The 24,872-nt window shown below is 36.1% G+C and overlaps 1 protein-coding gene, 1 long non-coding RNA gene and 1 pseudogene across 7 annotated transcripts in view; 2 read left to right on the top strand and 1 right to left on the bottom strand.

The window, feature by feature from the left end:
• PDE1A (phosphodiesterase 1A) overlaps nt 1–19,992 on the bottom strand; it is a 359,806-nt gene extending 339,814 nt beyond the window's left edge. For 3 of the 5 annotated variants that reach the window (XR_014246179.1, XR_014246180.1, XM_082397534.1), the window contains exons 1-2: nt 17,610–19,992; nt 17,320–17,430 (exon numbers count right to left, since the gene is read on the bottom strand). Coding sequence is in view for 3 of the 5 variants with exons in the window: in XM_082397534.1 (XP_082253660.1) it covers nt 17,320–17,430; nt 17,610–17,614 (116 nt within the window). In the remaining 2 variants the exon portion in view is untranslated. The remainder of the gene's footprint in view (nt 1–17,319; nt 17,431–17,609) is intronic. The other 2 variants (XM_082397533.1, XM_082397535.1) reach the window with 2 other exon arrangements.
• LOC309631332 overlaps nt 1–24,872 on the top strand; it is a 639,135-nt gene that overhangs the window by 473,798 nt on the left and 140,465 nt on the right. The gene's annotated exons all lie outside the window — the stretch shown is intronic.
• On the top strand, nt 18,106–24,856 carry LOC309630913 (small ribosomal subunit protein uS2 pseudogene; annotated as a pseudogene). Its single transcript has 2 exons — nt 18,106–18,163; nt 19,745–24,856. The product of its transcript is annotated as a small ribosomal subunit protein uS2 pseudogene (transcript).

Genomic DNA, 24,872 nt, shown 5'->3' with positions numbered 1-24,872 from the left:
AGAAAACTTCTGTTTTCACTGTCTTATGGTATTACTTTATTACTTTAATAAAAATGAGAATTAATTTTTTTCTTTTTAATAAACTTATTTATTTATTTATTTATGACTGTGTTGGGTCTTCGTTTCTGTGCGAGGGCTTTCTCTAGTTGCAGCAAGTGGGGACCACTCTTCATCGCGGTGCGCGGGCCTCTCACTATCGCGGCCTCTCCTGCTGCAGAGCACAGGCTCCAGACGCACAGGCTCAGCAGTTGTGGCTCACGGGCCCAGTTGCTCCGCGGCATGTGGGATCCTCCCAGACCAGGGCTCGAACCCGTGTCCCCTGCATTGGCAGGCAGATTCCCAACCACTGCGCCACCAGGGAAGCCCCGAGAATTAATTTTTGAAAGTAGAAGTGTTATACAATGTACAGGGTAAGAACCAAGGAAGCCAAATTTATATTTCTCTGAAGACCCAGTCAAAGCATATGACTGGCAATTTTAGACATTCAAGTACAGCTTTGATGGCAGAATAACCAGGAGTCATGTAGTCTCAGATCATATTCAGGCCAGTCCTCAAATGGAGGAAAATCAGGAGGGAAGACCTCTGAGCTGAGAAGGAAAGTCAATTTTCCAACCATAAAATGCACAGCATTACCTATGGGGACATCCCACCAGGGAGCCAAGAATTATAAGAATTACTTTAGGGTAAGCAACCTGGTACCAAACTTCAAACAAGATCAACCCTGAAATGCCAAATAGAAAATACAGCAACCACTTCAGAAGAATAATTTTCAAATACTCACATATGAGTATCCCCAAATTAGTATATTTCACAAAACCAGAAGATTAAATTTCCTGGGAAAAGTGAACATAAAATCTATCCACAAGTGACCTTTATATTGAAGTCTTATAAATCTTTAATACCATGACCCACCAAATATAATGACATCGTAATAAAAATCAAAAGGGAATTCCCTGGCAGTCTGGTGGTTAGGACTCGGTGCTTTCAATGCTGGGACCAGGTTCAATCCCTGGTTGGGAAACTAAGATCCCACAAGCCATGTGGCGTGGCCACAAATATATAAACAAATAAATAAATAAATAAATAAAAATCAAAAGAAACAAATGACTTTTAATTCACTTTACACCTGGTCAGCACAATATTATGTATAGTTACTGAATGGAAGTTGCATTTTTACCAAAGTACATAATTAAATATCATTATTTTGTGTGAATATGTGTGTATGTGTGTGTAATGGCTTTATTATAAAATTTAAACCAAGCAAGCTTCACTCTTGGTAATAAAATCATCAAAGAAAGAGACAGGTAGTTGCTCACTTAGCATGTACAGACCCACAACATGATTTGGCTCTCAAGGGGGAACTTAAAGTCTGAATTATTTAGGCCACCTAAGCTACCATTAATGTAAAGAGGAACAACAACCCTTATGTAGTGAAACAATCTCCATATTCTTGTGGTTAAAACCATATTTCACAGCAGTCCTTCATTGCATGCTTGGCCTGTTTTACTGACACATATATTGAAATTTGTCATCCACCACCAAGAACACCATAAACAGTAAAACTTCAGTCACTGAAGCAAGCTAAAGAGAAAGCACTATTATGTGTTCTCATGACACTGTGAAAAGTTCAAGTGTAAAAGTGAATTGAACTTCTTTGACCAAATGCAGTCTCATTAATTTGTGGAGCCAATTTTTACTGTTGTATAAGCAATATTTAAAAGGCTGTTGTCAAGGAAAAGCAACCTAAAATTAGATCTGCCAGCTTTGTTTTCTTTGCAGGAATGGCCACACTCCTAACAGCCTCTTCTGTTTTGAAGAGAAAGCCTGGTAACAAAATGTAAAGGAACTCACAGCAGACTTCTGTAAAAAGGGGGAAAATAAAATTACCTACCATAGATTCATTTCATAAATTGTATTTCTTGTATAGGCTTGTCTACACATAATATGTGTTTATTATATCATTTTGTGTCTTTGAGAAGAGAAAAAGTTCACTGATCCTAGAATCTCATTCCAGAAATTCATTATCCCTTTCTCTACATCCAATCTACTGACCTTATCCACTTTTTCACTGGCCAGCATTCTCCCCATGCCCTCATCTCTCCCCTTACCTTTCACCTTGAAGAGGCCCTCAACACCAGCTTCCCCTTCTTCATCCATTGCATTGACATTTTCTGACAAAATAAGAACTCTGTAAACCCAGTTCTGCATCTGCTCTGACCCTGCATGGAAGCAGCTAAACTGAATGTAGCGGGGCAAAAAAGGACACAGGGATGCAGAGTGAGCTCCCTTTAGATACACCGTTGAAGTGGATGCTCAGCACTGCCTGTCAATTCCGCCTTAGTCACGCCGCCTTCTGAGGTGACTGTTTCATATGTTCTCCTCAGATCTCCACTCCCTCTCTCCCCTTCTCAGTCTCTGCAAATAGCCTCTTATTTCATTTCACTGAGGAAATAAAGTAAGCAGAGAGGACCATCACCATGTTTACACCTACCTACTTGCCAATGTTCCCAAACATTGCCTTCCCTCCTGTTGCCACGGATGAGCCACGCTTGCTCCTAGATCCAATCTCTGCACTTAAGCAATCCTTACCTCTCACCTACTCAAGGGGCTGGAGATCTCTCTCTCTCTCCATTGATTTCTCACTCTCTACGAAATCATTTCTATCATCATTCCCATCATAATCCTCTAATAATATCTTCTACATTTCATAAACTCCTTTACCCTTAACCCCCCCTCTAGCTATCACCCTACCTCTATGATCGCCTTTAGAGAAAATTCTTTAAAGAGTTAACTGTTCATGCTGCCCCCACTTCTCCACCTCGTCTTCTCTTCTACCCAGTCCTGTTAGGATTTTGTCCCACCACTTCACTGAAAGTGTTTTGCCAAGATTGCCAAAGATCTCTACAATGCAAAAACCAATAGTCAAGGCACAGTTCATGTTACATGACCTCTCAGCAACATTTGACATTTGACACTGACTTTCTTAAAAAATAGACTTCCCTTGGCTTCCAAGATGCCATGGCGTAATGGCTACTCCTCAGTCTCCTTTACTGTCTTCTCTCCCAACCTTTAAATATTGGGGTGGCTGAGGGCTCAACCCTTGATTCTCTTCTCATTTATACCAATTTTAACTCCCCAGAAGATCTCATTTAGCGCCTTTAAATATATCCATATATTGATGACTCCCAAATTTATATTTTCAGCCTTGACTTCTCATTTGTCCAGCTGTTTATTTGTAAGACCACTTGAGTGCCTAATAGGCATCTCAAAATTCATGGATCCAAAGAGCTTTTTGTTTTCACCACCAACTTCCCCATTTCAGGAAATGGAACAGGTTAATAATCCCTTATCCACAGCTATGAAAATCCTAAGGCTCTAAAAACCAGACATTTTCATTTGGCAGTAAAATCTGATCTGACCTGAACTCATTTGGCACCAAAACCTGAACTGAATACAGACCATTTTTGTCTTTATTAAGTGAATATTTACATGTTTTGTTGCAGAAATATTCATTGGGAGGTACCCTAGATCCCACTGGGAATATTTAGTAATTTTTGGAATAGGCACCTTACTACATTTTTAAAATCTGAAAAGTTATGAATTCAGGTCACATTTGGGCCCAAGTATTTCAGACAAGGGACCATAGACCCAGTTGTTCAGGATCACACATACACACACGCACAAAATAAGGAGTTATATCTCATTCTTTTCAAACCTTACACTCACACATCCAATTCATCATGAGTCTTACCAGTTTGAATTTTAAATATGTCCTAAATCTGAATACTTCTTACCAATTCCATAAGTACCAGTGTCACCAAAGCTACCAATTCTCCAACTGGACAACTGCCATAACCTCTTAACATATCCTCCTATTTCCAATCTTGTTCTTCCCTGCCTTCCCCCTCCTCAGTGTTAGTTTCCACAAAATGACCAGAGAATTCCTCTTAAAACCTAAGTCTTAACACTCCACTTCACTTCTTCAAAGCTCCAAGAGCTCTCTACCAGGCTCAGAATAAAATCCTAATTTCTTATCATAACCTGTTGGGTCTTAGATGATCTGGCTTCTGCCTTTCTCTCCACACACAATTCTTTCACTCTTTCCCTCACCTGCTGTGATCCGGGCCTCCTGGTCTTGTTATTTTTCCTCAAACACGCCACATGCATCCTGCCTTGGGGGCTGTGCCCTTGGTTCCCTCTGTCTGGGATGCCATTACTTCAGGTAATGGCATAGCTAACTCCTCACTTCATTAAGGTCCCTCTTCATGAGTCACTGTCATGGAAGCCCTTCCCTGACCGCTCTTCTAAATAGCCACATCTGAACCTCCCAGACACATTGCCATCTTATTCTATTTGCTTTTGTTCAAATTACATTGTATATTTTTTGTTTGCTTGTCTATCATCCATCCTCACTATCAAAATGTAATTCCATGAAGATAGAGGTCATGACTGTATTGTTTATCATTGTATCCCTGGTGCCTAGAATGATGCTGGAACTCTCTGTGTGCACCATGATGAATAGTCATTGAATGAATAAATAAATTAAATTGTATTAACAAGTCAGCTGAATTGGGTTAATGAAATAATGCTAGTCTTACTTTCCAAAGCACCTCAATATTTTTACAAGTGTCAGTACAGTCCTGATGAATTTAAGCTACAACTTTATTTCTTAATGACTCCCATTCTTAATATAGTTCTAATCAATGACTAAGGTTACCGTAGTTTGACTCACACTGTGTAAATTAGTGTTTACTTTTATACCCATAAGACATACACTTAACAAAACAATTTGAGTTTAGCAGGGAGAGGATTTTCTTAATTCCTTATTTCTGAACTTAAACATTTCCTCTTTCTAGGGAACTAAGATTACTTGGCAACATGTTTCCAATTCCAAAATGCTCTAAAGTGATTCCATGTTATTTCTTATTCTCCATGTGATATAGCTATCAGTGGATCAACCAACTTGTCTAACAACAGAACATGGATGTTATGCTAATTTATTATAGACATAAATCAAAGAAATATCAGAATAATGGTAAACAAAATAATTTTTAGCATTGTATTTGATCATTTTTTATTTAGAAAACTAAAACAATTTTGGTAATGAATCAAAAAATTTGTTATAATGCCTTGTGTAAAACAGAGGGAAAGTATATATAATAAAGTCATTTGGGGACTAATGCCAGGTATAGTTTAATCCTTTAAACTGTATGTTAATAGTTTGGTTGTGAATTTCATTTTGGAATATTCTCAGTCATGAAGTATACGTGATCTCTCCTTAATTCATTACTCTATTAATGGTAGACAGGTTTGCTCTTAGAGACATCTTTTGATACACATTTTGATACAGTTTTTGCAAATATTTATCCTGCATTGAAATATGATTCACATGAAGGATGAAGTCAGAGAACACAAATATTAAATGACAGCTTGAAAATTATGACTTTAGTTCAAGCCATGTCACACACCTCGGACTTGAATGTCTGGTAAAAATAAACCTCAAAAACTGTTAAAATTGCTCAGTCACATTGTGACATTTCAAGACTACCTTGCAAAGTTTCTCTTTGAGGAACTGTACAAAGAAAGGATTAGTTAGTCTTCTTCAACTCAGTAGCAGACAAGTACCTGCAGCCCAGAAGCTAATATAAAGTATTTAACCTGATCTCCTACAAGTTTGGTCAGCTTATCTCCATTTGTCTGACTCATTACATTTTGGAAGCTTCAGCAGGCAACTAACTCTCACAGGATACACAGCGATCTTCACTCACCAAGAGTTCTGGGCCACAAGGTCATGTGAACACAGAATACTCACTAATCACTGAACGATGTTCTCAACATAATCCCAACTATTCAACTACATAACGAAACAGAAATTTGAGTTTTCCTAGGATACGATTGGTATAGAACTTAAGAAATTAGAATTTTGGAGTAGGAAGCTCACTCAATGTTGAATCTCCTCTGCCTCTACCCATCAGACAGTTATTAGGGTCAACTTTTATCTCAGTCTATATTTGGCAGAGGAATGGGCAAAAACAAACACACTGTCTTACACATAGCTGTGCCACAAAACTAATTTACAATTGCAGATACTTTGATACTCCCTCTTCCTTTTTTTCCTATCATTTACTCCTTTGACCCAATCAAAAATTAGCAAATGTTTCAGAGCTTATGAATGTAAAAATTGAGATCACTATTTTCTTACCCTCTCCTACATCTTGAAAGATAATCTTATACTGGAGTGATACAGATAATAGAAGAAATATGTAGGTGGGGAGGGACAAGATGCAAAATCCCTTTCTCCTTTTTCTTTGTGGTTGAAAAGAAAAGGCCTAGAAGAGTGGAAACTGGGCCTTCCCATGCCCTGCCTGACCTGTTGTCAGGGCAACAGGATGTGTGGGGAGCCCTGGCCTTCCCAGTGCCTGTTGCCAGGGTAACAGGATACGAACCATCTTCTCTTATGAAACTGTGCAGTTTCCCTGCCTTATTCTATGTTTCTCTGCTATTTGGTGGAAAATTATATTTGTTTAAAGAAACCTAAGAGCAACACAACTTCAATATACAGGCTACTGAGTGATCATGTTTTGCAAGAAATACTGTAAGTGGGTATGTACCATTGATATTGTTACTTGTGGAAATAATGTGGAAGAGAATTTCATTGGACTGACTTTCTGAAAATAGGGACCTCAGTTTTTATTTTTATAATCTTTGAAATATTTCCTAATTTTTGATTGGGTAAAAGAAATAAATGATAGGAGATGATGAGGGAGAGAAGAAGAGTGTTAATGGGAAAAAACTGTGGAAGCCAGAGAAGAACTATATGAAAAATTTAGAGGCTAAGAGCTTATATCAGTTGGCATTTTTTTGTATGTAACAAACCATCTTGCAACTCAGTAGCTGAAAACAAGAAACATTTACTATTTTGTCATGATTTTGAGGAAGCTGGATAATCCAGGATGACCTCACTCACATGTCTGGTGGCTGATGGTCTGGTTGGTCTAGAGGGGCCTCAGCTGGAATGGTTTATATCTGCTCCACATTCTCATCCTCCAGTAGGCTTAACCAGGCTTCTTTCAGTACTGGTATGGGGGTTCCAAAGAGCAGCAGGAGAGAGTAAACCCCAATACATAAGCCCTTCGCAAGCCTTTGCTTGTGTCACATTTGCTAACATCCCATTGGCCAAAGCAAGTTAGCCAACATTCTGGCCAAGCTCAGAGTCAGTATGGGAGAGATTATACAAGAGTGGATGCAGGAAGTCATGAACAAATTGGACCGTATTGTAACAGTAAACAACAGCATAAAAGAATTTCTGGAAAATAGAGGGCTCCTTGGAAAACTTGAGATATTAAAACAGAGATTTGCTAGGGGATGAAATATCAAGAGGGTCACACATATAAAGACACTTTTTCATATTGGGACCAGTAGGAGGTACTGAAGATTTTGAGAGTTCTTAGAGTTCAAAAGAGCTCCTTAACCCATCTAGTAACCATTTCCAAATACAGACTAAGAAATGATGAGGAAAATACTGCACGCCTTTAAGGAGTTTATATTCTCTGCTGGCAATAAAGTAGAATAAACTCCATTTGGATGATTTTTCTAAAAATAAACAAAAGGAGAAATGCTCACTTTACTTTAAAAAAGAACCTTATCATATGCTTAAAATCTGTTATAACATGAAAAGAAGAGAAAGCACAGCAAGAATAAAATACCTTGTTTTAATCATTAAAACTCCTGGCTTTATTTTCATTGGTAAATAAAAATCTTCAGGGACAGACATCCAGACATTTCTACTATGCAGCGTTATTTTTCTCTGTTGTTTGGCATACTAAAGGCCAAATAAATTAGAATAATTTTGTAAGTGTCCAAACTCTAAAGGGGCAAGAGAGTTTAGGAAAAGTCAAATTCCTTTGCAAATTCTAGCTAGGATCATTGTTTAAATAAATTAATTAAAGGGGTAATGGTAATGCATGCCCTAGAAAAGGAGAGAAATAAAACTAGGGAGTTTCTGACATCTAAAGCATATGCCAAGAGATAACTCTCCTTAGTATTCATCTTTGAGTATGCAGAATTAGGCAAACAGATGGCAGGATTGTGGAAACATCAAAATAAGAGCAGTTTTTAACTCCTGAAATGTCAGGTTTTATAGTGAGTCTCGACTGTTAAATAGAATTATCTAAGTCAGTGTTCAAGGGAATAAGTATGGGCCTAGGAATCTGGCTCTCCCCCTACTAATAGGGGAACATTAGTCAAGATATTTAATGTCTTTGGGGCTCAGTTTTCTCATCAGAAAAACAGGATAATTATGCTGAACCATACACATCAAAAGAAAAATATTTTAGAAAGAATAAGGCATAAAAGAATTAAAAAGTGTGATTACTACTATGCAATTTTAAGGTGATTTTAAATAGCTTAAGCTAATCAAAAACATGATTGATGCCCAAGTCATTCAGTTTTTTCTTAGCTTGCTCCAAATGCTGTTTATTTTTAACCAAGTCTTAGAAAGTCCAGTTTTAAGTGGACCAGAGTCATCATACTGTTGCTTTGCTGATAAGAAGTCTATTGTGATTTTCTTCTAAGTTATCAAGGACCTGATTCATGTACAAAATTCCAAGAATCCTTTGATGCTCCATGATTATGCAGAGTTTAATTCAGGTTGACCTCTGTTTTGCCGCCCTGTGGACACTGTTGCTTAAGAGATTTTACTACTCTTTCATGACTCTTTATAAACTTACTTAAATAGCTACAAATATCAAAATTTTACCTACCAGAAATTATTTGCTTTGAGCATTTTCTGGGCCTATTTAATAAAAATTTGTTTTTAAATATTTTATAAGGTATTAAATAGAATATAATCTCTTTAAACAACCTCAAGAAATTGTAGCTTAAAGGAGGAACCAAAAGAGTCAAAATGTTTCATTTATATGCCTCTAATAACCTGTTATAATTTTTATGTCCTTTCTTAACAATAAATAGTTATTCTTGCCCAATACTTGTTCAGATCAGGTATGTGAAATACTAGGATTCTCATAAGCCCTTAACACTATCATCTGTTTAATGATGCTAATGAACAGTTCCTTTCATATCCAAATGGATTACAGCACAGTCCTTTTGGATGGGAATCAGACTTGCTCAAATATTTACGTTTGATTAACTGACTGAAATATGTTAGAATAAAGGACAAAATCTAATAACGTAATGGTGACTTGGTATTTTCTATAATGAATTGACAAAAGGAATGACCATGGCACATGACAATAATTACTTGGAAATCAACTCTCTTATGAGCCCGACCTAGACAGGGATAAGAAAAAACCTAACAAATGATTTTCAAGCCCGAGTGACTCAGGAAATTAGATTAGCCCTAGGTCATACATGATTACAGAGACCTAAAATCCATTCTAAGACCACTACAAGACGCTGAACAAAAGACACTGAATCCATCAAGGCAATTCTTCTATCAGTGAAACTCTCAAGGCCAGCCCACTTTTCCTCAGCTCTCTCTTCCCACAGTAACACACTCTTGCCTCAGGGAAAGGTAAATTCTTGAGTATAACTGTTCTGGTAAATAGAAACCTGGGGATTTTGGTGAGACCACTTCCACCCAGCTAAAAGAAAGCCTTCTTTTCTCATCTTGACAATCCTGCTCTGTCTACTGATTCTAAGAAAATTACCTGAAAAAAAAAAAATAGAATTCTGCTTCTGCATGTATTATCAGTAATAATAATGATACTGTTAGCATTACTTGAATTCTAGACACTGTTCTTAGCAGTTTATAAGCATTAATTCATTTAATATTCCCAACACCTATGAGATTGGTAAGGATATTGTTCCCATTTTCAGTTAAGAAACCAAGACATTGAAAAATGAATCAACTTACCATATAGCTGTTAAACAGTAGAGTTGGAATACACATAAGAATGGACAAGATTATGGGAATATTAATAATTACAATGTTTTAAGAGCTTACTGTGTGCCAGGTACTCAGTTATATTTCTTATATACATTATTTTATTTAATTTTCACTATCTTGACTCTGGCAACATCCAGATTCCCAGATCCTAATGCTTCCTTCTAAGTGGAAGGACCTTCCATTGGAAAAGCCTTCCAGGCCTCTCTTTGCCACTTCTCACATTCTTTCACAGAGGAGGAGAAGCAACATTTGGTTGGTGAATTGTGGAGAAGGAATTAGACTTTGGGATGTAAGCTGTCCTTTTCAAGGGGCGTGGAAGGGATATTCTACTTGTAGAAAGCATACCTCATCTACCAGAGGTTATGAGGTAAATTTAGGAGAAGAGACTTTGTCTCTGTTTGGGCAAGTCTACAGTTTTGGGGAGTAAGTTGAATTCAGAGATGTTTTGGCTTATTTAGCTGCAAACCAAAAACCTTACTCTCCATTACAAATTTAGTCTTTCAATAAAGCTGACATTTTATCTCCATCTACTGGACTCTTATATCTGTCCTTCACTTAATTCTGAATTTGGGCAAAGATTATGTGACATTCCTTAACCTCTCTCTCATCCCAAGATCTAATGAGATAGGTATCAATTTTTGTGTGTCTCAGCTCCTGAGAGAAGGCATCCCTGACTAGCCAAAATACCTTCTCCAAGTGACTCTTGATCACATGACCTAGTACATTTTTTTCAGGTCACTTCTTACTCCATTTTAACTTACTTTTTGTAATTTACTTTTTGGTCATATGTTTCCTCTAGAATGTAAGTTCCTGTGCCTAAAATAGTACCTGACATACTACACAATCAGTAAGTATGATTGAATGAATAACGAATGAAATAATTGGATTTCACAGAAAAGCTAATAACTTTTCCACAGTCACTCGGTTAAATGATAGATGGTATTAGAAAATATCTGACTGTTTCCGAGTTCAATTTCTTCATCTCTAAGGTATTTCATCTCAACAATGTCCATTCTAGAAAGCATAACATAATGTTATGTAAGAACTGAGATTTATATTAATATTATATCTGTATACCAATATAGGCTTCTTGAGATGCTTTTCTTCAAATCAGTTTTATGACTAAAAAACTGATTTTTTTAAACTGATTTGCCGTATTAATCCATCAAAAGAGTCACATACACATCCATATGAGAACAGAGACTGAGATTTATCAGCAATTTCCAAGAAAGATAGCATAAACATTCTTTGACATTTGAAATGAATCCACTATATATTTTCAATATCAGAGCTTGGTAAGAAAACTGGGGTTCTGGGCATGTATCCAGTGTTAGATGGAGGACAGTGAGTTATTTAATGGCTAAGGATAATGAGTATCTAACTCCAGTGTGCCATAGAGGGACCTAGGCTGGACCCCACCTCTAGGCATCATGTCTGTGTCTGTGTGTGTCTATGTGGGTGTGAGTGAGAGTGTATGTGTGTGTTGGGAGAGGATAGGAGTGGTCATGTTGGTTAAATACTCTACTATTCTGTTACAGGAGAAATGTATTCATTTCTTATTGCTACTGCAACAAATGTACCACAAACTGAGTAGCTTGAAACAACGCAAATGTATTATCTTCAGTTCCATGGGTCAGAAATTTGATGCAAGTTTCACTGAGCTAAAATCAAGGTGTTGGTAGGGATACATTCTTTTTAGAGGCTCTAGAGAGAGATTCTGTTTTCTTTCCTTTTCAAGCTTCTAGAGGTTCCCACATTCCTTGGCTTATAGCCTGTTTCCTCCACCTTTGATGTTGGCAAAGACAAGTTGAGTCCTTCTCACATTATGGCACTATGACCTCCTTCTGCCTCCTTCTTCCATTTTTAAGAATGCTTGTGATTACATGGGCCCATCTGGATAATCTAGACAAATCTCCATATTTTAAGGTCAGCTGGTTAGCAACCTTAACTCCGTCTGCCTCCTTAATTCCCCTTTGACATATAAGGTAACATTTTCACAGGTTCTGGGGATTAGGACATGGACATCTCTTGGGGTCAATTAGTCTGCCTACCACAAGGCTCATGGACTAAGTTTTAAGAAGCACCACTCTAGATCCTTTTCTGGTGATCTTTCTAGGTAACCATTGTGAGAATGTCTTCTTTTGTGTTTTTTTTGTATTGGGAGCAAGATGAAAAAGAGGTTTAGAACTAGGCTGATCTGTGTTTAAATCCAAGTTCCATCAGACACTGGATGTTTAACTAACTTAGGATACTTACCTCTTGAAATCATTGAAAGGAGTAAATGAGAATACAGATATGTTATATCTGGAAAGTTCTGACAACTAGTAGACGATAAGCAAACATTATTTCCTTCCATCTTCTTTATCCCTATTCCAGCTATGAATCTATCGCCACTCCTCCAACCTGGCTTTAAGCCCTATATTGACAGCCTGACTGATCTTCTAATTTTGTAGTTAGACCCACTATAAGATTCAGAATTTTATTCATTGATGGATTGATTTAACAGTATTTACTGCATTATGTCCAATATGCCAGTTATTATGCTACGGGCTGGAGATCCACAAGCAATCACAGTGAACATAGCTCTTTTTCTCAGTAGCTTGTGGGGAAGGTAGATTTTGTTATGAAAATGGAAGCCCAGGTTACTTAATGAGCCAAATATAGGAAACTAATCTAGTATGGAAGGTCAGGAAGGATTTCTTTTGCAAGTGAAATTTAAGAAGAGATCTTCGAGCATTTCTTAATAGGCTCTCAATTAAAATTTTGAGTAGGACAATTCTTCCTGATAAGAGAATGTCCTAAGCTCTGGAGGACAGTTATCATGCCTGAACCTTGCTGCCCACTGAATACAGAAACACTCTCAGGCACTGAAACAACCAGAAACATCCCCACACATCTCTAAAAGCCTCATGGGAAGCAAGAGCAACTCTGACTGAGAGAGGAGAAAGGTGTGGTTCCCTCTGGAAGAGAGAAAAAGATGAGCAAAGGCAGATGGGAAGTAAGCAGCATTTCTTCTGTGCAACGCTGGGTTTGGGTGGGAGGGGGCCACAGAGGAAGAGGCATGAGGGCAGGCTCCAAAAGTTGAACAGGTATGGTGAGATCTGGGAAGGATGCTGAACTTTGTGGGTTTTTTCTTGAATTTTATTTATTTTTTTATACAGCAGGTTCTTATTAGTTATCTATTTTATACATATGGATGCTGAACTTTGAAGGGAGGGCACTAGAAGCCTTTAAAGGTTTGAAGCAGGAGAGTAAAAGGATCAGGTTTATTTGCTTCTAATCTATAATGTTGCTCCTTCCTAAAGTATAATTCTAGTTTGGTAATATGGTGCTAATAACGCCTGTCATTTTACCTTCTGCCAATTTTTATTCTAAATATGTATTTCTGCTACATCTTCCTGGTGATAAAGTTTTGGGCTACTTCATCAGAGAACCGTACAACACACTGCCCTCTAAAATAACAGCTAATTGAAATTAGTTATAGGGTTATTATACAGTTTCTGCTTTCTCCTTCACTTTCTGCTCCTCTATATTTTATTCTTCTACTACTGAAGATCATGTGTACCACCAATCAAAGAGAAAAAAATGAGACAAGAAGTTTAAGTCTTTCCACTGTTGCATTCACAATTCCAGATCTTAAAATCTGTATATTTGTATGGATTAGGACAGATAAAGAGGTATGTGTCTCTACATATAAAATCAATTATCATATATTAAGTTAGGTTCTAACAGCGAAATTCTCACAGTCTTACATCTATAAAAACTGAAGGTATTGGCAGTAAGTACTATGGAGTGGTGAGTCTCACTTTTTTGTCAATAGTTTATGGCTTTGAGCAGTTCAAACTTTCCTCTTTTCTGTTGAAAAACTGAGTAGGATAACACTCTGATTTAGTTTTACTCTAACACCTTGTGGTTTTCACTGGAATTTTAACTTGATCACAGTTTTCTGGAAATGCTATAACCTCTTAGATCAAATTCTTAGAACAGTAGCACTGATGGGAAAGAGAAGTACCAATGTTTTAAAACATATTTGATTTTTAAAAAAATCCACAGTGGGAGAGCCCTTTTTACACTTAAAGACCAAAAACCAGTATCATGACACAAAAAAAGATTCTTTTTAAATTGAAAAAAACTACTATGTATAAATGAAAACAAATATAAAATCTTCAAATCAACTTTCTTCATGGAAATCAATAAACTTAACAATCTTTGCAAAGACTAGTGTTAGAAAAATGTTCTCAGTATGTAGGAAGTAGCATAGGTCCCAGAGTCACAGGAAACTTCTGAACCAGAAATTTCAACAGGTTTCAAGATGGCAAAAGAAACAGGAACTGTTTTCCAAATCCTAAATGGTTGGTAACTTATGGACAAGTATATGATTCTTTTTAAATGTAGTTTATGAAGGACATGATGCCATAGTCATTTGCTAACATTTCTACCATCAGAGATGGTGAGTCATTGTGTAGAATCTGAATTGTCATACTGAGTGACAAATTAGTGGTCAAAGATGGATTGAAGAAAGCTAAAGAAAAGAGCCGTAACTATAAAATTAATAGAACAAAGCATACAAGTCTACATCAGAAATGGGAAGAGAAAACTGTTTTACCTTTGTTCCCACAAATGAATAAGAGATTTCTTAGCACATTACTGAATATGCTGTCTCGATTAAATATTATATGAAGGAGATTTAAAAGGAGTTCAATGAAAGAAATCAACAAAATGATAGAGAAGAACTGATATTTTAATTAGTTTACCAACATTTTCACATGTGCTTCAAAATATAAAAATTACTTCTATGGACTGAAAAAAAAGTGTTCTAAAATATGTTATATGAAAGTGCCTATAAAATATTTTCTGTAAATATCTACCTGTAGTGGTTCATGTTTTCCATTTTTAAGGTATACTGGAATAAACCTTATTTTACTTTAACCTTTGTCTCTATTTTTATTTAACCTCAAAAATGTACTTATTTCAATATCCTGTTGAAATAAATAAATGCATTTGTAAAGTTTGCAGTTAAAGATCAAAAAATCACTTTCTAAACAAGTATCTAAAGGCCTTCATTGAGTCTTTTTTGCCAAACTAAGAAAATTATTGTGAAATTATTTGATAGCTTTCATGAGCAACATGATTTTAATTGCCATTACTTAAAAGTGGAATTCTAGCACTAGACATTTTGATAAGCTAAAATTCTGTTTGAGTCAATATAACATTTTAAATAGGCAAGACAATCTCAGCAATGGAATAGGGAGTCCCTCATATCATTGCTTTGAATTTAGACTACACAAAAGACCATAATTAAACAATTTGGTTGTCATTAGTCATGCAGATTTTAGATTTAGAGCTTCTTGTTTTGACAATTCTGAACCTAGAATACTGGAAATGTCTTCAAGTACAAGTTAAAATAGTAGTACCAAAATGAAAATTCTTTCTTGTTTTAATGCAAAAGCATTCAGTCATTTCCATCACTTTAGCAATAATTATTTTAAAAAACCTAGTTATCAGTAATTTGGTCATTCAGTGTCTCTATGTGGTCATTCAGTGGTGCTATATAGACACAACTCAAAATTTATATAGGTACATATATAATTATATCCTACATCCATGTTGAATATCGTCATGAAGCTCTACTGCTGAATGACTCTATCACCCTCTCCTGAAAAAATATGACAGTTGATCTTTGAGATCAACTGATAGTGTGAAAGTTGGATAACTGCCGTAAAATGTTAGGTAAACACAAATTCACTTTTCAAATTTTTTAAAGACATATGCATACACTCACTACCATACATCTTCATACATTCAAATAACTGCAGAAAAATAGAACAAAGACAAACTGAACAAAACAAACAAACCAAAACCATCCTGTCCTGCTAAAGGGAAGAAAATCTAAAATAGGTTGTAATATGAAATATAATTTTTCCGGTACAGATGTTCATCCACTCATTAGGTTAGGATACAAATCAGCTGATGACTGCCAATGTTTAATTTTCATCTATGCTGATTAATTTTGTAAGCTGTTATTTGCTTTTATAGGATTATCTGTTTCCCTAGAGAACCAAAAAACTGTGATTTCTAAATCTTCAATGAATCTTGTAAACATATTTCTCTAATTCATTCAAATGATGTAAAGATGGCTTCCTTTTTAAAAGTTATTCTCTGGTAAACGTTGTTTGCATTATTAGTGTGCTCTTAAACCAGTGCACTGTAATGCCATGTATTACTTCAAGTGTAAGAAAATATACAGAGAACACTAATTATATAAACATCATTGAATACATTCAAATGGAAGAAAGTAGAAGGAATTTTTACCTAACAAAGTTTGATATCATTTTTCTTTTAAAAAAATCATAGATTTTGATAAACAGCAACATTAAATTTACTCAAATGTTGCATTTTATACAACAACATGTGTACACAACATTAGAAATACAAATCCTAGAAAATCTGTGTTTCTCATGGTATAGGATTCCTTTAGCTATTATTATAGAAAAGCAAACATATTTTCATTTGAAGTCTGCAAATATACTAAGCAATTGCAATGGCCTGTAAATATTCATATTTCATATTTTTAAAAAATTAAATCTGATTTTAAAATTATGACATAATTAAAATAAAGCATGTAAACATAGTGTGCTGGAACACTAAACAGGAATTAGTTACATACACAGAAAAAAACCTAGATGCTGTTTAAACAGCAAGGTAAACAGCACTGCAGTTAAAGTTTGACTCAGGTACTTACATTTCATGCTTGACATAAGCACACTTCTTGACCCATCTTACTAAAGTCTAGTTTACACCATGAGCTATTCTGTACTCTCAGAAGTGAATTGGTTAATTTAAGCCAAAACTCTCAAGCAAGTTTGGTATGCTGCTAGTAATTTTACCACATAAACATTTTTTTCTTAAAAAAATATTATTAAGACATAATGAATAAGCACAATGGAGTATAGATATTTATTATCATATTAATCCTGTCCTTTTTATTCAAAATCTAATCACAAAGAAATAAGTATTAGTAGTAATCTGTCTTTTTACCTGAGAGAAATTTTATTTCTGCAAGTACCCAGACAAGCAGCTTTTCTAACTACTTTTCTGCATATCTAAACCACATATCTAAGTAACACATACAGAATGTCTAAAAGAAGCCATGTAGTCTAATAGTGAAGTGAATTCTCAGGGAGTTACCTTACTTTACATAAAACATACCTGTGCAAAAAAACTATACATCCTTCAAGCAAGTTGTTAGCTAAGACTGACACGTTTTATTATTTTTTTTAAAGAAAATCTTTCTAAAGGAAACACTAATCCACAAAGTCAGAAAGTACCAACAATTCATCATGTTAATAGTCAAAATTTTTTTTGGTCAGAGAGGTGGATAAAAACACAGACCAAGCAAAGGGCTTACTCACATTCCTTTCAGGCGTTGCCACATTTTTTCAGTCTGTTCTCCTATGAGATACTTAAAAGTGGTGTTTTCCAATTCTTCAGTTTCTGTAGCAGTAGACCCCATGATGATACTCCTAGGGCAATATAGTTAGTCAGTTTCAGCAGCTAGAACAAGCATTCCTCAGTCCACTACAAATCTTAAAACAGTTATACAGTAGCATCTCTTATCTATCAAAACATTGCAGATTTACAGAGCGGACGGCAGCTTCTGCCAGAATTGCTATTGACTTTGACAGGCATATCCACTGCTCACCACATCACCTCCCTTCAAGCAGACAGCAGTATAAACAGATCCTCTGACCTCACAGAAACAATCGACACATGTGAGCCTTCTACTGTACTACTGACCGACTGAGCGCTCCAGCTCTCCCCCAAAGCAGCTCATTTGTTACTGTTCTGTGCACTGAAGCACATCAGAATTCCTAGTTTCTGAGATCTATTATGCACAGAGAAACGTGAATGACTTTAGCACACCAGAAGAAGCTGAATTCCTCTCTACCAATGGAAGGAGGGCAGGATGTAATAAGAAAACAGATGGTAGGAACCAGTACCAGCAGCACCGCCCTGAGAAAAAAGTGGCTGTTTTAAATGCCAAGGTTTTTGTCTCCTAATTGATCTGGAACCAAGAGTTAAAAATATACCAGGTTCTAACAATAAATTCAACAAATACTAATGACAACAATGAGAAAATAACATAAGAGCCATACAGAAGACAGACCACAGAGCTCCACAGGTTGTTATTGAAAAATATGTACAACGATGATGCTGTAATCATGCTTATTCACCTTCTCCTAGCAACTCCACACAGTAGGTAACTGCCAATTTAACCAGTGGAAAACACGGCAGCTGCACACAGACTGCTCTGTGAATCCTTTGGGGATTAAAAAAATAAATAAAATGAAACTAGTGTGTATGCTTGTGTGCGTGTGTTGAAGGAAAAGGAGTGTGGGGGGAGGAGAGGAGGAAGAGAGGGAGATGGAGGAGAAGAGAGAAATTGATGCTGTGCTGCTTGTGCATTTTAGAAGAAAAATGAGAGAAAGTGGACATAAAAGGAATCAGAACTGAGTCATCTGCCAAGCTCCCAACACATGGTGAGCTTTCTTTGAAACAAGCACAGACCTTGAGTATGAGCTTCATAACAGCTATTGCTATCTGCAAGCTGCTAAGAAAAATATACTTAAAAGCAATATCTCTTGTTGTTTGTTTGGAGACACAAATGTAGTTTTATTCCTCCCTGCAAGAAGCTTGCCTGTTATCTTGAGGTTTAAGGTAGAGATATTCATAGACAGTAGACAGGTAACAATATTTAATATTTATTGAGTGCTCACTATGTGTCAGACACTGTTCCCAGTACCTAATAGTATTATTTTTTAAAATTCTTACAAAAAGCCCATGAGGTAGGTAATATTCCTGATTAACAGTTGAGACAATTGAGAAATAAAGACAGTCCTCAGATTTAAATCCAGTCCTTTAAAATAAACACTATGATTTTACTGACAAGAAATCTTCCAGGGGCTTCCCTGGTGGTGTAGTAGTTAAGAATCTGCCTGCCAATGCAGGGTACACGGGTTTGAGCCCTGGTCCGGGAAGATCCCACATGCCGCAGAGTAACTAAGCCCGTGCGCCACAACTACTGAGCCTGCGCTCTAGAGCTCGCGTGCCACAACTACTGAGCCCATGTGCCACAACTACTGAGCCCATGTGCCACAACTACTGAAGCCCACGCACCTGGAGCCCATGCTCCGCAACAAGAGAAGCCACTATAATGAAAAGCCTGCTCACTTCAAGGAAGAGTAGCCCCCGCTCGCAGCAACCAGAGAGAAAGCCCGCGCGCAGCGACAAAGACCCAACGCAGCCAAAAAAAATTTTAAATAAATTTAAAATAAATAAATAAACTTTTAAAAAAAGAAATCTTCCACTATAAAGTTACTATGTCTATCTAAACAACACTGACTGCATCTAGTCAAAGTTGTAATATGTACAGTTGACCCTTTAACAACCCGGGAACTAGAAGCGCTCACCCAGCCCTCAGTGGAAAATCTGCATATAAATTACAGTCAGCCCTCCATATACATTGTTCCCCAGTATCCGCTATTCTTCAGTATCCACATTTCCCTGTCAGCATATTCAACCAACCACAGATCAGGTGGTACTACAGTATTTACTATTGAAAAAAATCCATGTATAAGCAGATCAACACAGGTTCAAACCTGTGTTGTTCAAGGGTCAAATGTAGAAAAAAATCTTTGCAAAATTTTCTAGAAAGTGCCTTCTGATTTACAAGTTAGAAGAGGTTAGTTTTTCTGTGCTACCCATAGGGAAAGGGATCCATATATCTCCTCTGGGTTCCTGTGGAAACTTAAAGGGAAATTTTCTCAATGCCCTGAGTCTCTAACGTCCTGCAAATGAAGGAGGAGGCTGTCCTCAAATTTCTTGCAGCTGGAACCCATTTAGTGGGCAACAACCTTGATTTCCAAATGGAATGAGCATCTACAAAAGCAAAATGGCATCTACCTCATAAATCTGAGGAGAACAGGGGAGACGCTTCTTCCAGCAGCTTGTGCCATTGTTGCTGTTGAACACCGGCTGATTCCAGCATCATATCCTCCAGGAATACCGGCCAGCAAGCTGTGGTGAAGTTTGCTGCTGCCACCAGGGCCACTCCTATTACTGACCACCTCACTGCTGGAACCTTCACTAATCAGATCCAGGCAGCCTTTCACGAGCCGCGGCTTCTGGCGGCTACCGTTCCCAGGGCTCACCACCGGCCTCTCACAGAGGCTCTTATGTGAACCCGCCCACCATCGCCCTGTGCGACAGACTCTCCTCTGCGCCCTGTGGACACTGCCAAAATCCCAGGACAACAACAGGGGAGCCCACTTGGGGTTCTGACGTGGTGGACGCTGGCCCGAATGTTCTGCGCATGCGCGGCACCGTCTCCCGCGATCACCCCTGGGAGATCAGCCCCATCTCCACTTCCGGAAGAGACAGACAGGAAGAGCACGCTGCTGCTGGAAAGGCTGTGACCGAGGGGGACTTTCAGGGTGAATGGTCTGCTCCAGCTCCCAAACTCACTGCTACTGCACCCGAGGTCACAGACGGGTCTGAAGGCGCAGGTGCCCTCTGTGCCCACCCAGCAGTTCCCCACTGGAGACCGAGCCTCAGCCGCCAGCGAGGACTGTCTGCGGCCCCCACTGCTCTGGCCACTGAATGGGTAGGAACAACTACTGAGTGGGCTTAAGCTGTTCTCCCACAGACTCAAACACAAAACGGAAATAAGGTTGACAGAAAATAAACCGTTTCTAGAAAAAAAAAAAGAGGTTAAATCAAGTGAAGCCTCAGTTTTCCTCTCTCCAACAAGCTATTTCCTGAACTCCATCTGAATTTAATGTTTTTAGCTAGCAGACGGCTTTACACAATCACAGCCTCACTTTTTTGAGCAGTTACCAGAGTTGTCAGAAATAAGTTAGTCTTTGCTCTAAAAGTACTGATTTTACCTTCACTGTGCCTTCATTGATAATCCTAGCTACATTCACTTAATAATCTCTTACCTGACTTTGTTGTTATGAGATAGTCAACAAACATCTGAATTCTGTTCTCAAAGATAAACCACAGGGAAAAAATCTCCATAAAAAGCAAGTACTCCACCACTACTGTTTTATGAGCCAAGATACCAAAGTCTTTGAGGCCACAATGATTTTCTAATTATGCCATGAAATTTCAAGCCCTCACATTGGCCAGCTTACAAATAATATTGCAATGTAAAGAATGAGGTCTATTCTACTTAAGTGTGTGTTGGTGAATGTTATCTCCTCATTAAAACTCATTTGCCCTTTGCTTTCAGTATGTCCCTTCTATCATATATTGAATTGATATTTAAGAACTCACAGTATACTGATTACACACTTAATACACAAAAATGCTTAATTATTGCATTATATGTTTCATAAAATAAAATAAAAATTTGAACAAGCTACATAAAGCTTATTATTAAAATCCTTGGCCAAGACAATCTTCAGCCTTAAGCAGTATCAAAAAGTTATTTCTGTCAATGTAGAGAATTCAAAGCAGTTTTCTTTTCTAATTTATAACCAATGTCTGCAAGATACATTAATAAAATAAAAAATAAAATAAATCACATTAAAGAGAACAGAGTAGAACTTAGGGAATAGCATACAACTTTTTTTTCTAATTAATAATGTTGAGAAAATTTTGAAATGTTGCTCTCATAAAATTAAACTAAACCAAAAAATTTTGACATGAGAAAGAGAAATAAGACAACAAGAATGGATTCTAAGAAATTAAAATACGCTTCCCAAAACAAAACATTCAATGTTAGTTCTGAGGGGAATTGAGAAAATAGTCCTGAGTATAGGGCAAAAGTGACCCAATATGTCTCATCTCTCAGATGTTCCATCTCTTTTGCTTTAACTCTATATTCAGGTAAATTATCTCTATTATAATAGGTAGTTCCTTTATTCTTATTATCTAATATTAAATTGGAATGTTAACAAAAATTTATAGAATGATTTTTCAGTATCTATTAATGACAGAATATAATACAGCATAAACTCTGGATCCAGACTACCTGAGTTTGAATCCCTGTTCTTTGACCTAGAGAACTATATGATCTTTTTAAGTTACTATTATGTGTCTGTCTTCTCATGTGTAGAGGAGCATAATAATATCACCTTCCTCATAAGGTTGATATAAGGATTAAATGAGTTACTATACATAAAGAATTTAGAACAGCATCTGGCACATGGTAACCGCTCCATTAAATTGTTAGCATTTATTGTTATTGATACAGTTGCATGACTTTTCTCCTTTAGATTGTAATATATTGATAATTATTTATTTCTGTTGGTTCACTGATCATGAACTAGTATTTCCCAAATGATTTTTCATGGAGTGTTATTGTTTTTAATGCATTGCTGATGTTCATTTTGTTTAGAAAGTTTATATCCTGATCCATAAGTGAAATTGTTCTAAATATTTGTGGCACTAACTTTATTGGTTTTTATATTAAGGTTATACTGGCACCATGTAATGAATTAAAGGGCAAATAGTTTTAAACTCAGAATTCCACACCCAGCAAACTATAACAAAATGACAAAGATAAATGATGACATATTCAGAAGCACCAAATTCAAAGAACATATCACTCAAATACTCTTCTAAAATAATTACATGAGTCAGTACACCTCAAAATCAAAAAGTAATTAGTGACTAAAATCAGAGGCATGTACCTAACCTAGCCATGGAGATTAAAAACAAAATCCAAGGTTTACATCTGTGAAGAAGGGTTAAGAAGAAATTAGTTCAAATTAAAACAAGAAACCAAAGGGATCCAAAAGAATGACTTCAAGAAAAAAAATTGGATTAAATTTATCAAGAATCTCAACAAACTAAAAACATTAATTATTTTATTGATTAAATAAGAGCACATTATATTTTAATTGACAAGAAAAAAATCCAGAAAAGATGTAAATTTTTAATAATATGGCAAATTAGATATTCTGAAAATTTCCAGGCTAAAAAAATTTTCAAATATTGGGAAAATAATAATAAATATATTTTTGAATGCACAGGAATGCCTATATAAAATGAAGGTGTCAAAATGAAGATGCACATAATAACAGAGCTTCAAATACATGAAGCAAACATAATGCAACTCTAAGGAGAAGTACACAAATTCACAATTACAGTCAAATGGTCAGATATTTGATACTCCTCACTTTAAAAAACTGATAAAACAAGTAGAGAGAAACCCATTAAGGATATAAAAGATCTGAACAACACTATCAATAGACTTGAATAATTGACATTTATAGTATACTCTACACAGCAAAATACACATTATTTTAAAGTGCACACATTGAATATTTACCAAGGGAAACCCCATTCTGGGCCATAAAACAAGTCTCAATAATATTAAAAGGATTCAAATCATACCAAGTATGTTCTCTGACCCCAGTGGAATTAAATTAGAGATCACTAATAAAGATCTCTGGAAAATTCCCAAATACTTGGAAACTAAATAATACACTTTTAAATAATCCACAGGTCAAAGAAGAAAATAAAAGGGACATTAGAAAGTATTCTGAACTGAATGAGGATGAAAACACAACATATTAAAATCTGTGAGATGTAGCCAAAGCAGTACCTATGGGGAAATTTATAGCACTATATTACTGTTTTAAAAATAAACAAAGCTCTCCTATTAATGACCTCAGGATCCACATTAAAAAACTTGAAGAGGATGAGCAAATTAAACACAAAATAAGTTAAAAATAAGAAAATAAATATCAGAGCAGAAATCAATGAAATAGAAAACAGAAAAACAATAGAGACAACCAATGAAATAAAAGGTTGGCTCTTTGAAAAGGTCAATAAAATTGATATACATTATTAATAAATAAAATAAGATGTTAAGAACTGTGGTGGTTCTGAGATTTCACCTTTTATACAAGCTATCAGGTCAGCCTTCTACAGTTTCCTGGATGCTGATAGAAAACATTCTTGGGTCAGTGACAAAGAATGATTATAGTGCCCCCACCCAAAAAATAAATAAAATTTAACTAGTTAACTTCCAATTAACTGAAAAATGGGTAAATGTTGGCATATTCACAAAATGGAATATAACATGGTAATGAAAATGTATGACTTTCAGTAAAAACAAAACAAAACAAAAAACTATACATATAGGTAAATCTCACAAAATTAAATGTTGAGAAAAAATCAGGTCCAGTAGGAATTTAAACAGCATAAATATTTGTTTGTTTTTTTAACTAATTGAGAAATACATATACAGTTAGTAAAAGGTTTTTTTTTAAATGCATAAAGATGATAAACTCTGGATAATGGTAATCTCTGGAAAGAAGAGAGGGAGATGCTACTGAGGTGAAATCCATAAGGTTCCTCAAGTGTTCTGGAAGTATTTTATTTCTTAAGCAGGGTGTAAATATGCAGGTTTGTGGGTAATATCTTTATACCTTTTAGTATTTTTGACATATTAATTTAAAAATTAAATCTCTAGAGGGAAAAAAATCTGAACAAAAAAGCCAAGGTTAGACTGTAAAATATGGAATGATTCAAAGTAATTAATGACATATAGGAAAAAAAAACTCCAGATGCTCTTGATAATTGGGACATTTTCCTTTGTGTAGATTGGTGTAGAAAAATACAAAATTAGATTTCCTAGGTATCAACCTAAGAGAAATAAAAAATATAAGCTCACACAAATACCTGCACACAAATGTTCATAGCAGAGTTATTCATAATATCCAAAAAATGTAAACACCTCAAATGTCCATCAACTGATGAATGACTAACAAAATATGGTAAATCAAAACAAAGGAATACTATCTAACAATAAAAAGGAATGAAATAGTGGCACATGCTACCGCATGTATAAATCTTTTTATTTATTTGTTTGTTTGTTTATTTATTTATTTATGGCTCATTGGGTCTTCCATGCTACACACAGGCTTTCTCTAGTTGCGGCCCACAGGGG

Source organism: Balaenoptera borealis (assembly GCF_965194805.1).
Source record: "Balaenoptera borealis genome assembly, chromosome: 6".
Taxonomy (NCBI): domain Eukaryota; kingdom Metazoa; phylum Chordata; class Mammalia; order Artiodactyla; family Balaenopteridae; genus Balaenoptera; species Balaenoptera borealis.
This window is presented reverse-complemented; position numbering and strand designations above follow the sequence as displayed.